The sequence below is a fragment of the Trematomus bernacchii genome, unplaced genomic scaffold, assembly GCF_902827165.1.
Source record: "Trematomus bernacchii unplaced genomic scaffold, fTreBer1.1, whole genome shotgun sequence".
NCBI lineage: Eukaryota > Metazoa > Chordata > Actinopteri > Perciformes > Nototheniidae > Trematomus > Trematomus bernacchii.
Window position 1 is genome coordinate 755,001 of NW_022987558.1, and position 16,611 is coordinate 771,611.

General features: G+C 41.4%; 1 protein-coding gene across 1 annotated transcript in view; it reads right to left on the minus strand.

The window, feature by feature from the left end:
* grik5 (glutamate receptor, ionotropic, kainate 5) overlaps positions 1–16,611 on the minus strand; it is a 100,432-nt gene that overhangs the window by 9,057 nt on the left and 74,764 nt on the right. Inside the window, 11 exon segments of the mRNA XM_034123903.1 lie at positions 4,729–4,780; positions 4,782–4,802; positions 4,804–4,869; positions 4,872–4,907; positions 4,910–4,960; positions 6,655–6,818; positions 9,611–9,786; positions 10,035–10,144; positions 10,681–10,794; positions 12,270–12,473; positions 13,674–13,781. Of these exon segments, the coding sequence (XP_033979794.1) occupies positions 4,729–4,780; positions 4,782–4,802; positions 4,804–4,869; positions 4,872–4,907; positions 4,910–4,960; positions 6,655–6,818; positions 9,611–9,786; positions 10,035–10,144; positions 10,681–10,794; positions 12,270–12,473; positions 13,674–13,781 (1,102 nt within the window).

Consider the following 16,611-nt stretch of genomic DNA (forward strand, 5'->3'; position numbering starts at 1 on the left):
TGATTTGGCCCCCGGGCCTTGAGTTTGACACATGTGGTCTAAAGGTTAGAGAGAAAACATGCAACTCAGGGACATTTCTATCCCACAGGCAATAAGACCGGACTCTGTGAAGTGTTACCATACATGTGTTTATATATATACATACTTATCTTGTACTCTTTTACATGTAAATATATGGTGCATTTTACTTGCACCATTATATCTCCTGCTCTATTTTATTTCCCTTTTTTATGTCTTACTGTTCGTATATTGCTGTACGTTGCATTGTTGGATGCTCATTGCCAAAAGCGACCTCGTAGCCGTTGTGCATGTGACAATAAAAAAGGCTTTGAATCATAAATGGTTTGCTTTTCTTTATTTTTCGTGGACCAACTCTCATCATTCTGTATATATAAGACCTTCCTCTCCTCTTTGCTGTCCCCCAATGACTGCGTTCGATCTTCATGCTCATGGACACACTCTGCTTTTTCTTTCTTTGCACTTTTGGCTTCTCATATTTTGACTTTCTGTCCTTTTCCTCCCTCTCTACGGTCTTCCTCCTCTTCGTTAGTATGGATCACTGTGATGCAGTGACACAACCTCTGTGAGCTAAACAACATTAAAAAAAGACTCTCCAGAAGAGCCGGACGTGTGTGGAAAAGCAATTAACTGCAGTTTCATTACTTCCAGTTGAAATACTTACTAATCACTCAGATACAAAATAAATCAGGCACATTTTTCAGACGTAATCTCTCCCCATCAGTATACTACATGTGTCTGTTTAGCATAATTGATCTGCAGGGGTTTCTGACTCTCCAACAGTCAATTACGTTTGTTTTGTTGTTCTTGAGGTTTATAGAGAAAGACCTATAATATCAGCATTTCTACACAAGTATAGGTATGTGTTATCTTCTTAATTGATTAAAATACAGTAAACGTGTGATACTACTGATCATAACAGGCATAGATATACGTTTACATCCCTGGTACTGCACTGCTTGTCTACTGCGATGTCTTTGTTTTTGACCAATCACTTAAAGGTCACCTATTATGCAAAATCCACTTTTCATGTATTTTCTACATCAACATGTGTCCCCTCTTCTTCATGTCTCTTCTACATCAACATGTGTCCCCTCTTCTTCATGTCTCTTCTACATCAACATGTGTCCCCTCTTCTTCATGTCTCTTCTACATCAACATGTGTCCCCTCTTCTTCATGTCTCTTCTACATCAACATGTGTCCCCTCTTCTTCATGTCTCTTCTACATCAACATGTGTCCCCTCTTCTTTCATGTCTCTTCTACATCAAACATGTGTTCCCCTCTTCTTCATGTCTCTTCTACATCAACATGTGTCCCCTCTTCTTCATGTCTTTTCTACATCAAACATGTGTCCCCCTCTTCTTCATGTCTCTTCTACATCAACATGTGTCCCCTCTTCTTCATGTCTCTTCTACATCAACATGTGTCCCCTCTTCTTCATGTCTCTTCTACATCAACATGTGTCCCCTCTTCTTCATGTCTCTTCTACATCAAACAGTGTCCCCTCTTCTTCATGTCTCTTCTACATCAACATGTGTCCCCTCTTCTTCATGTCTTCTCTACATCACAATGTGTCCCTCTTCTTCATGTCTCTTCTACATCAACATGTGTCCCCTCTGTGTAAAGAGACTCTGAAAGTTTCAGGAACAAAGATTCTCTCTCTTTTTGTCCTGATCCATTTATATAAAAACCTGTCTGAAAATGAGCTGATCAGATTTTGGCCACTTTATGATGTCATAACGATTTGTTGGCTTGTGTAACCATTAGCCAATCACCAACCAAGGTAACCCCCCCCCCCACCTTATCACCTGAATCCCCTCCTAGAGCACCATTGTGTTCTTTGTAACCAAATATCTCTCAGAGGGGCGTGGGGAGGGGCTCCTTATTTTCATCTAAAGTAACAGACAGAGAATCAGCACTTTTGAAACAGGGCTGAAACAGAGGGGATTATGGGATGCTGCAATGATCTGTTTGGTGTTTGGAGCCAAACACTTCAGAGACATGTTTTGTATATATCTGAGACCTGTAATATATTGATGGAAAACAGTATAATAGGGGACCTTTAACACAAGTCTGTAGGCAAGTTGTGTAACAGAGCATCAAGAGTTTGCTGAAGTTCATGTCTGATTTTAATAAAGCTTGAGATCTGAGCAGAATACATTTCAGAGTGTGACAGACTTCTTTTATTGTCTGACACTTACAGACACTTTAAGTTTTCCCATTTAGCTTTTTCTTTGCTGTGGTTTTCATCTTAGGTGTAATCTCTTGTAATCAGAGACTGCAAGAATATCAATTCATCAGATGTATTTGTATTGTCTAATATCACACTCAGGGGTCTTTACAGGCTGTACAGTATACACCACTCTCTGTTCTTAGACCATTGAAGCGGACGAGGAAAAACTCCCCAAAATAAACCCCATGATTAACGGGGAAATCACTGTAATCTCACTCCTTTTACACTTTAACTAATGCAGGCAACTCAACAACAGTAACGCAGCGTCCACACATTACATGTCACTTGTTAGATGCTTTTATCCAAAGCGACTTACATACTCAATACTGTGGGCAATCCCCACAGGAGCAATTTGGGGTGAAGTGTCTTGCCCAGGGACACAACGACATGCTGACTGCAGTGGGTTTTGAACCTGATCCGAACACCAAGGCCCTACCACTGCGCCACACGCCTCACACGGCGGCGTGCGTTGAAGCTTGCCGGCGGGCGTGTCTGAAACTCGACCAACAACCAATCACATGAATCTCCCGCCCCAGACACACAAGCACGCGGTTTGATTGGCTAGAGCTTGTACTGGCATATGATTTGATTGGCTGACGCTTCCGTCGAAGCTTCAAAAGTAGAACATTGCTCTACTTTTGAAGCGAGCAACGCGAAGCGACGGAACCACAATGCAGTCCGGCAAAGCGTGACGTCTTTCAGTGAATGGGCAGAGGCGTTGAAGCTTCAACGCACGCCGCCGTGTGGACGGGCCGTAAATATCTTTGCTTTTTCTAATCTTTGCTTTTTCCTCTGGTCAAAAACGGTATATCTTATCTCTCTGGACCTGAATAAAACACTCAAATGAAGTAGTCTATTTAATAATAACAAAGTTCAAATGAACGCACTTTGTGATGCTGCTACATATTGAGGGTGAAGCATTAAAGGATAGCCATTAGTGTTTGGACATAATCACCAACATAATATCACTGCTCTCTGTTTAAAGATTCATTAAACTGCTCTTTCTAACCACTAAAGACCAGTATATAAGTGTTTTAGTGCTATATTTAAGTAAACTCAGAGGACCATGCATTATTTAATATGTTGTTGTCTTGACACTATACCCTATTCTTTTGAATTAATTCACAAACCTTGAAACAGGTCCAAATATATGAGCAGTGTAGCATCTCTTGAGGCTTCTTTGCACTGGTTGCCTGTTGTTGATTTTAAGATAGATTTCAGGCCTTCGTTAATAAATGATATGTCTAATCAAACACATGGCAGTTGTATTTTTTGACCGTCCGTGACCTTTAATCCCCCGAGAGGACAATCTGATCCTCAGATCTTCAGGCATGACTGAGTGTTTGCTGCAGGAAACGTGTAGGCGTTGAAATGCTCTGCCTGAAATTGCCACTGATTAAATCAATATGGATGTTTTTCAAACCCATTTATAGGCTTCTTGTGATAGTTAGATTTACATGTTTTAAACCATTTCTATCAATCTTCTTTGCTTTTTATGGTGTGATTACATACCAGGGTATATGCAGGAATCCTGAAGTCAAATGTAAAACCTTTTAAAACCTTTTTTAAGACCCTTTCCATACATTTTAAGAGCTCATCGCCACTTTGAGTTTTAACCGGTTACATTGGCGACACACTTTACCTCACATTGACTATATACAGTATTGATTGTCCTTCCTCCTTATCTTCCAACCATTTGGACGCAAACTTGCATTTCCCCATAACGATGTTGTTTAACAACCGGCGTAAACGGACCTTCGCGCGCTATCAAGCAGTGAGCGTGCGATGTCCTGTTCAGATGACGTCAAATCCAACGGGATGCCATAAATAAACTCCACAGAATCACACTACACACCTACGCAATGATTACATTCAGGCAAACTGTAGAATACAACCTCTTTGGACAATTTATATACTTATTGAAAACAAGCTACAAAATGTAATACCTTGGAAAATGCCGTTTAATACTTTGTTATAGCCTTCATTTTCGCTAAATTGATTTATCAACTTTTAATACTTTTTAAGACCCCGCGGACACCCTGAGTATATATATATCTTATCTTGTTTATGTGCGGACACCCTGCATACATTTTCTTTCAAAATAGCAAATATTGTAAAGGATAAAGTTACCAGATAAGAGCATCAGCAATAATGTGTGCTCCCTGATTGTGATTACTCATCTAATAGTGTCACAGATCTATAATATATTATATAATTTATGGAGGGTATGTTTCTGCAGAATGAGTAATTTTTATACTACAACATTTTGCTGAAGATAGTTCTGAATATCTGAATACTTCTTCCACTCCTGACACACAACACCGCTTTCCTAAAGAGAGTTTACCCTGGCAGCATTTTGAATCATTTATATGCAAAAGCCCTGCGCTCCATCTTTACACTTATTTTATGTTTTACTTGGTAGTTATTTACATTATGGTCTGCTACAGGCATGTATGTTTAAAGATGTGTTATTACCCAGTGGCATGCCGATGCCGTAGCCCTTGGTGTCCAGCAGGCCTCCGATTCTTGGTGAGGTTGCAGTTGAGGCCGCTGGTGGTACTCGTTCATGGTGCTCTCCATCAGGAAGGCGTATTTTGAGTTGACCACGCGGGCGATGGCCCCTCCTCGGTGCTTTTCACAAACACAACTGGGCTGCTTGGGAGTTCATGTAGTTCCACATCCGCTGGTAGGTCTGGTACCGGGAGTTCTGCAGAGGAGCACCAAAAACGAGAATGAAATACTGATGTCAGATATGTGTTCTTACACTCATTCGTCTTTGAAGCAGAAATTAAATCGATAAGAATGAAAGAGGGAAGCTATAAGAGAAAGAGAGATGCATCTAAACAGGGGAGGGTTATTTAGGGAGAACAGTGGGTGAATAGTGACAAGAGAATCGCAAATGAACGCAAAGAGGAAGGAGGAGAGGAGAAGGGGAAAATAGCGAGGTGAATCAAGGCTACAGATTATTCGCACATGGCGTAGCTGATGCATCATCTTTCATACAGGTGGAGGGAAATCAGCACTCAGGAGGGGGTTTAGCAAATATGGAAAGCTCTAAAACAGGATTAAGTGTTTAAAGTGAACAATTACAGGTTGCATCTCTGTGTGAGAAGAAAGGAAGAGTAGACAAGGCTGCATGTGAGGGTGATGATGTGAGGTGTGTATTGTATGTGTGTTTGTGTGGATTAGGCTTTGAGTGGGGTAATGTACTGTAGCACTGAAATTGGCTTATGTACAGTAGGCAAACAGACCACTCTTTCTTATATCCTCAGTGTGGACAAACACCAGGAGAATGTAAAGCATAAACACTCACAATTTGGCATGCAGCCATTTCCCATGCATGCACACAAATAAACAAATACATAGTTTGTTCATATACTCACCTACACTCACACACACATGCAAGCACACCGTCACACAAAGACAAAACACACACACACACACACACACACACACACACACACACACACACACACACACACACACACACAACACACACACACACACACACACACGCACACACACACACCCTCTTTGACAAACACAGAGGCTGGAAGCGCTCTCATGAGCAAACACAGGCAGCCTGCCACTTAACACAATCACAACCAGCCATAAAGAAAACAACAGAGATATAGTAGCGTATGAGGACAACGACTCACTATGGGCACAGCAATAACAAAAAACAACAGTCCACTAAATCACACGTGCACAAACAAACCCAAAAACCTCATGAAACATTTACAGCGTTAAAAGATATTCAGGAAATTGTCAAATTAGACTGCCGAACTCCCACTGCCATCAAAATCAACATCATTTAAAGGTCCCCTATTATACTGTTTTTCATCAATATATAATAGGTCTCAGATATATACAGAACATGTCTCTGAAGTGTTTGGCTCCAAACACCAAACAGATCATTGCAGCATCCCATAATCCCCTCTGTTTCAGCCCTGTTTCAAAAGTGCTGATTCTCTGTCTGTTACTTTAGATGAAAATAAGGAGCCCCTCCCCACGCCCCTCTGAGAGATATTTGGTTACAAAGAACACAATGGTGCTCTAGGAGGAGATTCAGGTGATAAGGGGGGGGGGGGGTTACCTTGGTTGGTGATTGGCTAATGGTTACACAAGCCGAAAAATCGTTATGACATCATAAAGTGGCCAAAATCTGATCAGCTCATTTTCAGACAGGTTTTTATATAAATGGATCAGAACAAAAAGTGAGAGAATCTTTGTTCCTGAAACTTTCAGAATCTCTTTACACAGAGGGGACACATGCTGATGTAAAGAAGACATGAACAAGTGGATTTAGCATAATAGGTGACCTTTAAAGAAAAACACACACACACAGTCTCACACATGTTCACTCAAAAACCCCACACGTATTACATGAGTGGGTCGTACCATGAAGAAGGTCATGGTGCTCCCTCCGTGGATGGTGCCGTACTCGATGTTGGTCTGGTCGGCCAGGTCGTCCGGAGACTCGATGGGGACCTCCATCCTCTGGACGGTGAGGAAGGCCGCCAGGTTGGCCGTGTAGGAGGAGATGATGATCAGGGTTGAACGCCCACTCATGTCAGGGGGGAGACAGGGGAAGAAACATGTAGATAAGGTGAGTATGGATGGGGGTATATGTATGACACTTATATGGCAAAACTGTTTCTTTCAGGTTTAATTGCAATATACACTCTATTTTTACATGTCATAATGGCTCCTGTGTGCTTGCCACTTTTTTTTTATAATGTAAGTCTACTTTTTTAATGTTGGCCTATTATCTGCACTGCTTCTTTGCTCTTGTAACGCTTAAGGAACAATGCTTTCCAAGCTTTCTGATTCTGATTCTAAAAACGTCAAACTTAACTGTTAATCAGCAGTATTCTTATCCTTTCTCCTTTAATAATAGAAACGGTTCTGACAATATTAATTATGGTGACATTTTTGGAAACAGAGCTGCAGATTTTTTTCTTCATTTGACTCGAAATCTTGAATTGTGGGATATATAAACTTCCTGGATCAAAAAGAATTATACATATCATGTCAAATTCTCGGAGAAAATCCCTGACAAATCCAGACATTTTATCACATTAAAATAATTAATAATAATAAAAGAAGATTACTATTAATCAATCCTGCTTTTTGGAAGCACAGCCAACACTTGCCAAAAAATACAAGGACTTTTCAAGGGAGAGCGTAAACTGTGGAGCAAACATTCCCAAAATATATGTTATCACAGTGTTTATAATCAAATCAACTCACTTGAAGTGTAAGTAAGAAATGGTGTCAGGTTTATAGGACTTACATAGACTAATACATGGGACTCTCTTCTGACCTTTCTTGCATGTCTTCAAACTTTGTTCAAAAAGAACATCATGTACTCACTTTACTTAATAATGTTCCCCTATCCCATATCTTGCTCAACTCAGTGTAATGTGCTCTTCCTGTCCTCCTCTACCCTTTATCTCCTTAGCTCTGAGCGATCATTTTATCCTTTACAGTGTGTGTGTGCGTGCGTGCGTGCGTGCGTGCGTGCGTGCGTGCGAGTGTGTGTGTGTGTGTGTGTCTGTCCCAGTCACTCTGTTGCCACAGGACTATCATCAGGCTACTGTGGTGTTTCTGTGAGTTTAGCATTTTGTTTAGTTTGCCCGGTGCTTAGGGACTGAAATTCACTGCATGAGCGATATTTCAGCTTTTATCCTGTTAAACTTTAAAATCTAAATGTCATTATCTAACACAGCGGATGTGCTAAGGAGAAGAGAGGGGAAAATGCATCCTCAAGGAAAAATGCAGTTTCTGATGAAGAAATGAGGTTAACCAGTGGATTGCTTTAAAGGGGACCTATCATGCAAAATGCACTTTTGTACGTCTTTTATACATGAATATGTGTCCCCGGTGTTCCAGGGAACTCACCAAGTGTCAGAAAACACAACCCTCTCTATTTTCCTCCATACCCAAATCTCTAAAAAAGGGGCTGCAACGGATCTGATAAAAACTGATCCAGATTTGAACACTGTCCTGACGTCAGGACGGTGGCGCTACGGCTATTGGGCCAACTCCACCAATCAGGAGGACACAGCCACGGCCATTGGCCGTTCGAAAGCGCTGGAGACGCTGTAGTACATATACCAGGCCTGTAGATGGTGCTGTTCTCACAGAATCTGCCCTTGCTAAAACAGATCTAAAAAATGTCAAATTGAGCGAAATGAGGCATGGCTAAAATGCATGATCTGTTTGGTATTTTGAAAAAAAAAAAGTATAAATATGCCTTATATAGGTATGGTCCTACACTATATTATTCAAATATAGCATGATAGGTCCACTTTAAACACAATTATGAAGAGGAATTAGGAATCTAGTATGTAAAACAGTTTACCAAATATCTGTAAAATGGCTGATCTTCCTATAATAATCAAATGTAGTTTAAAGATCATGACATTGGACTTCATGTCGTTATCGGCATTTACTGCCCGCTTCTAATTAATTAATTTGGTAATTTGGTCTATTATTCATGTGGAACCTACTTGAGCAGGTCTCCCTTGAAAAAGAGATCAATGATCTCAATGGGATACAACCTGGATAAATAAAGGTGTGAAATGAAATGAAATGATTAGTCGTTTTATTATTGTATTTTATTACCATTTTTTAAATTATAGTATTTATCTTTTATCTTAACTATTTTCACATTTCAGAAATCGGTTGCTCTTCTGTAACCCTTTGCTCATAAATACATGTTTTAAAAGGCAAGATTTAACGAGCGCTACGAGAAGCGCTTCCACCTTTGACACTTGAATGTTAAAACTCTGCAGATTAAATCTCAAAAATCTAATTAAAGTAACAATAAGCAAAAACAGGGATTTTAAACTGGTCGGCAGACAAACTTCAAAGGGAACTCGGAAACGAATAACTCCAATGTAATATATATCCATGGTCTAAGTAAGTTAAATCAATATTTGAGCACATGAGCTGCTCTCTCTCAAATCCATAAACCATGGAATTAATTGTGAAACTTGTGATATCAAGTAGTATCAGGTCTGGAGCCGCTCCAAAGACAATGACTGTGAAACAGATTTTGTTGACTCAAAGTGTTTCGTTTTTTAAACCTTGATTAGCTTTATTCTCAGTTTTCTCAGTTTTACATATACTATAATTATCGGACTATTCCTCAGGGTGCTCTCATTGTCAACTCTAAAATCTGTACCAATTCATTGTCAAAGGAGCATTTGGATACTTTGTACTTAATGACATCAAACATTTTAGTTTAGCACTCTAGTTTTTGGAAGTGGGAGGGACTTGTCCAGGATTACCTATATATTTTGACTGTAATAATAGACCACAGCAATAACATGTATGGATTGTGTAACTCACCACACTCCACTAACACATCTGGTGGACAGGGCTCTGGGCATTATCTCTGACCCCTGCTGCATGAAGCCTCCGATGGGGAACCACAGGCTGTTCCCCAGCGTGTACTGGTTCTCCAACACGTCCCTGCGCTCTCTGAGACACGGGTGAGGGTTGTACCACTCATAGGGGCTCAGCCTGGTGGAGAAACACAGGCAGAGGGGAATACAGATTGAACGGCCTTGAGGTCAAACCGCAGTACAGTAATGCACCTCCCTCAGATCATTCAAGCCAGCACCAATCAGTCATTCGATCGCTGTCAATCTGTCTGCGGGAGGTTGTGTACGGGAGGACATGAGGATATCTGACAGGCAACTCGTGTTCGACATGACAAATGCCGATAGCGCCGCAGACTGTGGGCACATTGTGTGAGGAAATGTATTGACCTTGCAGCCAGGAAGAGCACACAGCTGACAGCCAGGTAGGCGAGCAGCATGAAGAGCCACACGGCCGGAGAGAAGGGGTCGAGGAAGGAGAAGTAACCCGGCTTCCGACCCTGGTGCACGGAGAGAAGAGAAGAGAAACAAAGTGAAGTGGAGAGATGGATGGAGCAGAAGAGACAGGAAGGTACAGTGTGTTTAAAAAACGAGGTGTCATGTCTCTCACTGAGTGTCTCCTCTGCACCACAGGAGGGCAGTGTCCTTCACTGCACGCTGATAGTGAGTCTGCAGTGCTTTGATACGCTAATGCTACAATCCATAAACGTTTCACAATGCCTTCTGCTGAAGCACACTTGGCTTGGACCCAGAAGCTCATTAGCAATGTAAAGCTGCCACTGGTACGGGAGCTTCGGAGCACTGACTTATTGAGCAATTTAAATGACACCTATACATTTCACAGTGGACACAGCGGATGCTACACAATCCTCGACTTCAAAGATGGGATCAACTGTTATGTAAGATTCAGTCTGATTTCATAAGAATCCTAAAGCAAGTGTATCTCCCTGTCAGCTTAAAAGCAGCACAGAAGAGATGGAATCTAACACAGGATCTGGAGAGAGTATCTCCCTGCAGCCCCAGATAACACCCTCACCAGTTGAGCTCGGTACAAGATGCTGATCCCCAGGGTCATGAACGGCTTAGAGAAGTCGATAACTTTCTCTCTTTCTGATGTGATGGTGAAGCCCGCTACGGCCAGGTCTGCTTTCTGGAGGATTGACAAAGATAGATAGGTGGTGAAGATAGTAGTGGAGGCGAGGGAAAGAGAGAGGCAGTGGAGGAGAGTCAGGGAGAAAAAAAAAAACGACAAGTGGTCAGATACCTGCGTAAAAATAGAAAGACACTCGACGCTGCACTGAAACATGAGAGCTCTGTTTGTATAAAATGATCATATTGGCAGCGCAAGTCTGAACATTTTCACTGCAGCTCCATTTGAACATCAAACAAGGAGAAATACATTAAACATAACATTACACTAAAGACAGTATATACATTCAAAACCCTTCAATGTACATTCAATCTGGAAATAAGCTCCACATTTCATTTTTAGGATTGACTAGTGCAAAAAAAGAGTGCCTCTGTATAACCTTTTTAAATCATGGAAACCTGTGTGTCTCATTTGATGGCAACCATTTTATATCAGCTGTTCCTGACATCCTGACATAGTTGAGGTCAGAGACAACGATGCTGGATGGCCTTTTTTTATGTTATTATGGTGAGCTGATTCATGGAGTTTCAAAAGGGATTGACATATACAATCCTTGAGCGGATTTCAATTTGGTGGAGCAGTTTGACTTTAAGGATGTAGACAAACACTTATACCATTGCAACAGCGTGGAGCACGAATTACATAACAAAAGAACAAAAGATTTGTTTCTATTCGCCCCGTAGGACTTAAGGCGATGCAGAAAATAAACTCTTTGTTTGGTAGTTTTCAAATGTTGATTTCCAGAATGAAAAAAGAAATGTTTGACTGTGGCACTTGACAACACATTTGGAAAAACATCGAGGCGTGCACTCTCCCTCTGGCACAGAAACTCGCACATTACCCACAGTCCAAATTAGGCTAATTGCGAGTAAGCACTAGGTGGTCGGGCTGTGCACCTGTATGAGGTCTCTGGTCGCTCTGCCTCCCCTCCATCTCTTCCATTAAAAGCTAATTGATGAACATGGGCTGCTAATTAGAGCTGAGTGATCAGGCAGTGGGTAGGGCATGAGGGAGAGGAGCGTGGAGAGCCGGGGGAGCAACAGTGTGGCAGCCCCCACACAGGGACCACAGTCTGGTAATTGAAGTATACCGTATGGTAATTAAGCAGACAGGGGCTCTCATTAGCCTGCTTCCACTACAGTGTCTGTCTGAGGCGCACTATGTTTGGACAGGGGAAGCAAGGAGGGGGATAGTGTGAGGAAAAGATGGTGCAGACACATTTTAGGCAATGCAACCACTTTCTTTTGGGGAATTATCGAGTCAGCTTTTGTCCTAGATAAGAGTCTTGCTCCCCTCTGAGGGCAATTCGAGACATGGGAAGTTACAGCAGAGTTGTGGTTTGGGGCTACAGCGTGAGTGTGTGGGTGTGTGTGTCGAGCATACGTTTCTGTTGCTAGAGATACTAGTTAGAACATTTGAGCATGTTGCTGTGAGTATGTGTAACCGAAAGAGAGGGAGAGGGAGAGTGTGCCTACCCTGTTGATTAGCTCTCCAACCATGCCAGTCCAAGAGCCGTTGGGCTCTGGCGCCCCGTACAGCCCGTCGTCCACCAGCTTGATTCTGAAGGAGAATTTCAAGATGTCTGCCAGCTCCTTCAGCATGTCCACACAGAAGCCCTCGTACTGGTCGTTGCCCTGGAAGTCCTGGTAGTTCTCTCTGCGCATCACATATGGGTTCTCCTAAGCAAGGGGAAAGACACACAAGGCGATTCAATCCAAAACTAACAGTATCGAATTTGAGCAGAGATTACTGACTCAAATGTAAGACTCTATGTTTCAAAGCGAATTAAATTATAACAAAAATAACTGTTATGTAAATAATAGATAGTTGGACATTTTGGGAAAATGGCTCTCAAGTAGAGAGGGATGAGGAGATCAATACCACTCTCTTACAGTACTTAGTCTGGAAACAAGGTGTAACCTGGCTCGATCAGATGTTAAAATCCACCTTTAAACATCACTAATGAACATGTTGTAGCTTTTTATTTAAATCCATACAATTTATTCTTTGTAATAAGCTAACTGACTATTTACCAGAGTGCTATCGATCTCGGTAAGAAAATGTAATGTAATAATTACAATTCTCCAAATAGAGAACGATAGCATTAATATAGGTTAGAAAGCACAAGTTGTATTGTTCATGCCTTTGATTTGATTATGTTTCCATATGTAACTCTGTCCAAAGCATTTTGAGTCATTACTCAAATTAAGTTTTATGTATGTACAGTACATTCAAAGTCCATTTATTGGACAAATAATACAAAGACATTGGTTAAACCAGTCAGGAAGAGTCTAAACAAAAGGATTATAAACAGTTGCATCATGGGAAAAGTAGGATTCAGATGTTATTAGTGCTGGATATCTTCCTAACTGAACAATCACTTTAAAAGGTCAGCAAGCTTTCAGTATGATTTATTTGTTGCCATATGATTTGTTATGTACCTAATTTTCCTAAAATAGTATAATAATAGCAAGTAATCAAGCTTTATCATTATTATTACATCAACAGTCATGTCAACAAAGCAAATGTAATGTTTTATTTGAGCAAAAGGCTGCAGAGGATTAACTGTAAGGGTGTTTATACATCCATGCCAACGTGGAGAAGATGGAGCAGCATCATGTGAGGGATTTATTGATTTGCTGATGTGACATTACTCATATGGAAACCAGACAGAGACACATTCGAAGTGTTCGGAGATTATGAGAGGTCCAATGTTCTGGCGGTTTGAATTCAGTAACACATTTCTCTCAGTGCTCTGTCAGCTTCTCTGACAGCTACAGTGACAGCAAAATTAGCACAAAACAGACAAGAAAACAACTTGAGCTGCGGCACAACAACATCCATGACCTCAGCAGCACGGGGGGCAGGGGGTAACGTACCATTATGGTGGTGACGATGAGTGTCTTGTTGGCCAGCGTCTCCGAAACATTGATGTCCAGACTGGTGGAGTTCATTGCCAGGGTGTTGTTGGAGTACCAGATCCCGATCTAGCAGAGCAAGCAAGAGGAAATCAATGGCTGAAGTGGGACAAATACTGTGGCATTAAAGGGGCCCTAAAATGCTTTTTGGGGGTTTTCCCTTTCCTGAAGTGTGTTATATGGGTTTTTGTGATGTAAATGGTCTGCAAAGGCTAAAATCCCAAGCTCCCCCCCTGCTTGAAACACCTCGATTGGACTCCTTTGTTTACTTCGGTAGCACAATGACATCACTATGTAACTCTTGCGCTTCTATTGGCAAGCACTCCAACTCATTGTACGTGATAGGCTAAGGGGCGGGACATCTCTAAGCGGTTGACCAATCACAACAGAGCCGGCCAGCTCACCAATCAGAGCAGACTGGGCTCTGGTTTCAGACAGAGGGTGAAAAGAGGTGCTGCAGCACAGGCAGTATGAGACAAATAAAGAGCTTTTTGAACATTAAAGCATTTAAACAGTTCACAGTAGAGGCACAACATACAAATATGAACCTGAAAATGTGTATAATATGTCCTCTTTTAGCTCTAACTAAACTGCAACCCTGTTACTGTAGTAGAAGGATACACACCATGTGAAACAAATAAGTATTTCAGTAGTCCTTAGCACTATTAGTCTTTTTTATAAGCACCTTTGAATGTTGTATATTTTATTCAATGCTTTTGTATCCATATTGTTGCATACAGTATACGCATATTGACTTAATTCCCCCCATTGGAGTCATACTGTACTAGTACCATGCAAAAAAAGAAAATCCCTACTATTACAGGCAGAGCAATGATCTGGGAGAAGATGGCAAAATATAAAAAGCGTTCATGAACGGGAGTTTCATTGCCATGTCTATTATCCTACTAACACCTTTCTTAAATTGCATAAAAAAACAGCTCACATATTTCCGTTTTATGGAGACAGTAAAGTCGCTAAGGTACATAAGTGTGTGATTATGACCTAACCGGTGTGTAGGGGTGGAACCGCAGCTCAGAGACACGTCTTTAGGAGATATTGCTGTACATTTTTCAATAGGTCAGAGGAGAGGTAATGACTCCTCAGACAGAATCACAGTTTTTCTTTTACACTCTTTATCCTGCCCTGACATTTAAGAGTGGTCTTTTTCCTGTCAGCCATCACTGCGTTGCCTACAGTGTGGGTGCTGCTGTGCAGAGAGGTGGGCAGAGTTAAAATGGTAATTACCACTACCTAAAACTCTTAAGTCTGGCTTTAAGTATGGTTATCAGGTGCTATTTAGTGTTAGCATGGGAGGCTGTTGGCCTATAGCAGAACCCTGCAAAACGTATTAAGGGAAGGTGAAGGGAAAGTGTTTCCTCCAGTCAATGAACCGCAGCGTAATTCCCTCTCTGGATCTGCAGTGATGTGTATACTTATGCCTCATTTAATCTTGACTTTGAAATGCATTTTGATATCTATCTTCCCTCACCTTCTTTCTAATGCTCACTGGAGGAGTCTGCACAGACAGAATATTGCCACCGAAATTGTTCTTTACACCTCGTTGGTTGGGTCTGCCGACATTATATGTTGGTCCCCCACATTGACCAACTACCCTTAACAAATGCGTTGTGGCATGTAACTAGTACATCAAATAGATGACGTGCACAGACTGACAGGGAAGATCTGGTCCAGGAAATGTAATGAAAAGGATTTATTTTTTCTTTAACAAATGAAAGGTCGAAGCCTTGAGCAAGAAAACACCTTCTTGCTCAAGTCGGTACACATGGTGGTTTGCTGCTAGAGCCTTAATTGGTCTGGTACGAGTAGGTGGCTATTATTAAAAAACGTAAGATAGATTGTGCTTTGTAACCAACAATGCGGAGTACATTATGCCTCTTCACTAATTGGGTTATTGTTAGACTATGTTTTAATGTTTACCATTATCCTGTCATTGCCACTGTTTTGTTTTCACATTCATGTAGTGTGTTATATAGGTTTGTAAATGGTCTGCAGAGGCTTGAATCCCAGAGGGAGTTTCTCTCCCACACACTTCCCCCCCCCCCACTTCCTGAAACACCTCCATTGGACTCCTTTGTTGACTTCAGTAACATAATGACATCACTATGTCACACTCGCGCTTCTATTGGATAGCGCTCCGACATATTGTACGTGATGAGCCATGGGGTGGGATATCTCTAGGGGTTGACCAATCACAACAGAGCCGGCCAGCTAACCAATCAGAGCAGACTGGGCTCTGGTTTCAGACAGAGGGTGAAAAGAGGTGCTGCAGCACAGGCAGTATGAGAAAAATAAAGAGCTTTTTGAACATGAATGCATGTTAACATGTCACAGTAGAGACACAAAGTACTAATATGAACCTGAAAATGTGCAAATGATGTCCCCAAAATGTGTAGTTTTGAATCTAAAGACATGTTTAACTCCATACAAATACTCTACTATGATTTATATTGATGATTTGGTCTTTCCCATAAAAAAGTTAAACCCTGAAAAGGGCCTGGAAGCACATCTACTCTTTCTTACTCATTTGAAAATCCTGGATCTATATCACAGGCCTGGCGCCCCGCCCACAACTGCTGCTCGTGTTAGCTTGAATGGTAAAAGAGCAGCGTGCACCAAGATGGCTAGAGAAAACATCAGAGGCATTCATCCGTATGTTTGAGCCTCAGCCAGATCCAGTTTCAGAGAAGTCTGCACTAAACACAGAAACTAGCAGAATCATCACAATGGTAGGTGTAGGTGTAATCTTTTATCCGTTTATGTTATTTGTTATCTTGTCACAAAAAGAGGACAGGTGCTGAGCTGGAAATGAGTAATCATTAAAATAATAAATAGCTCGCACACAGCAGGGCTTCAAATGTGCACTTTGTTATTGAACCTA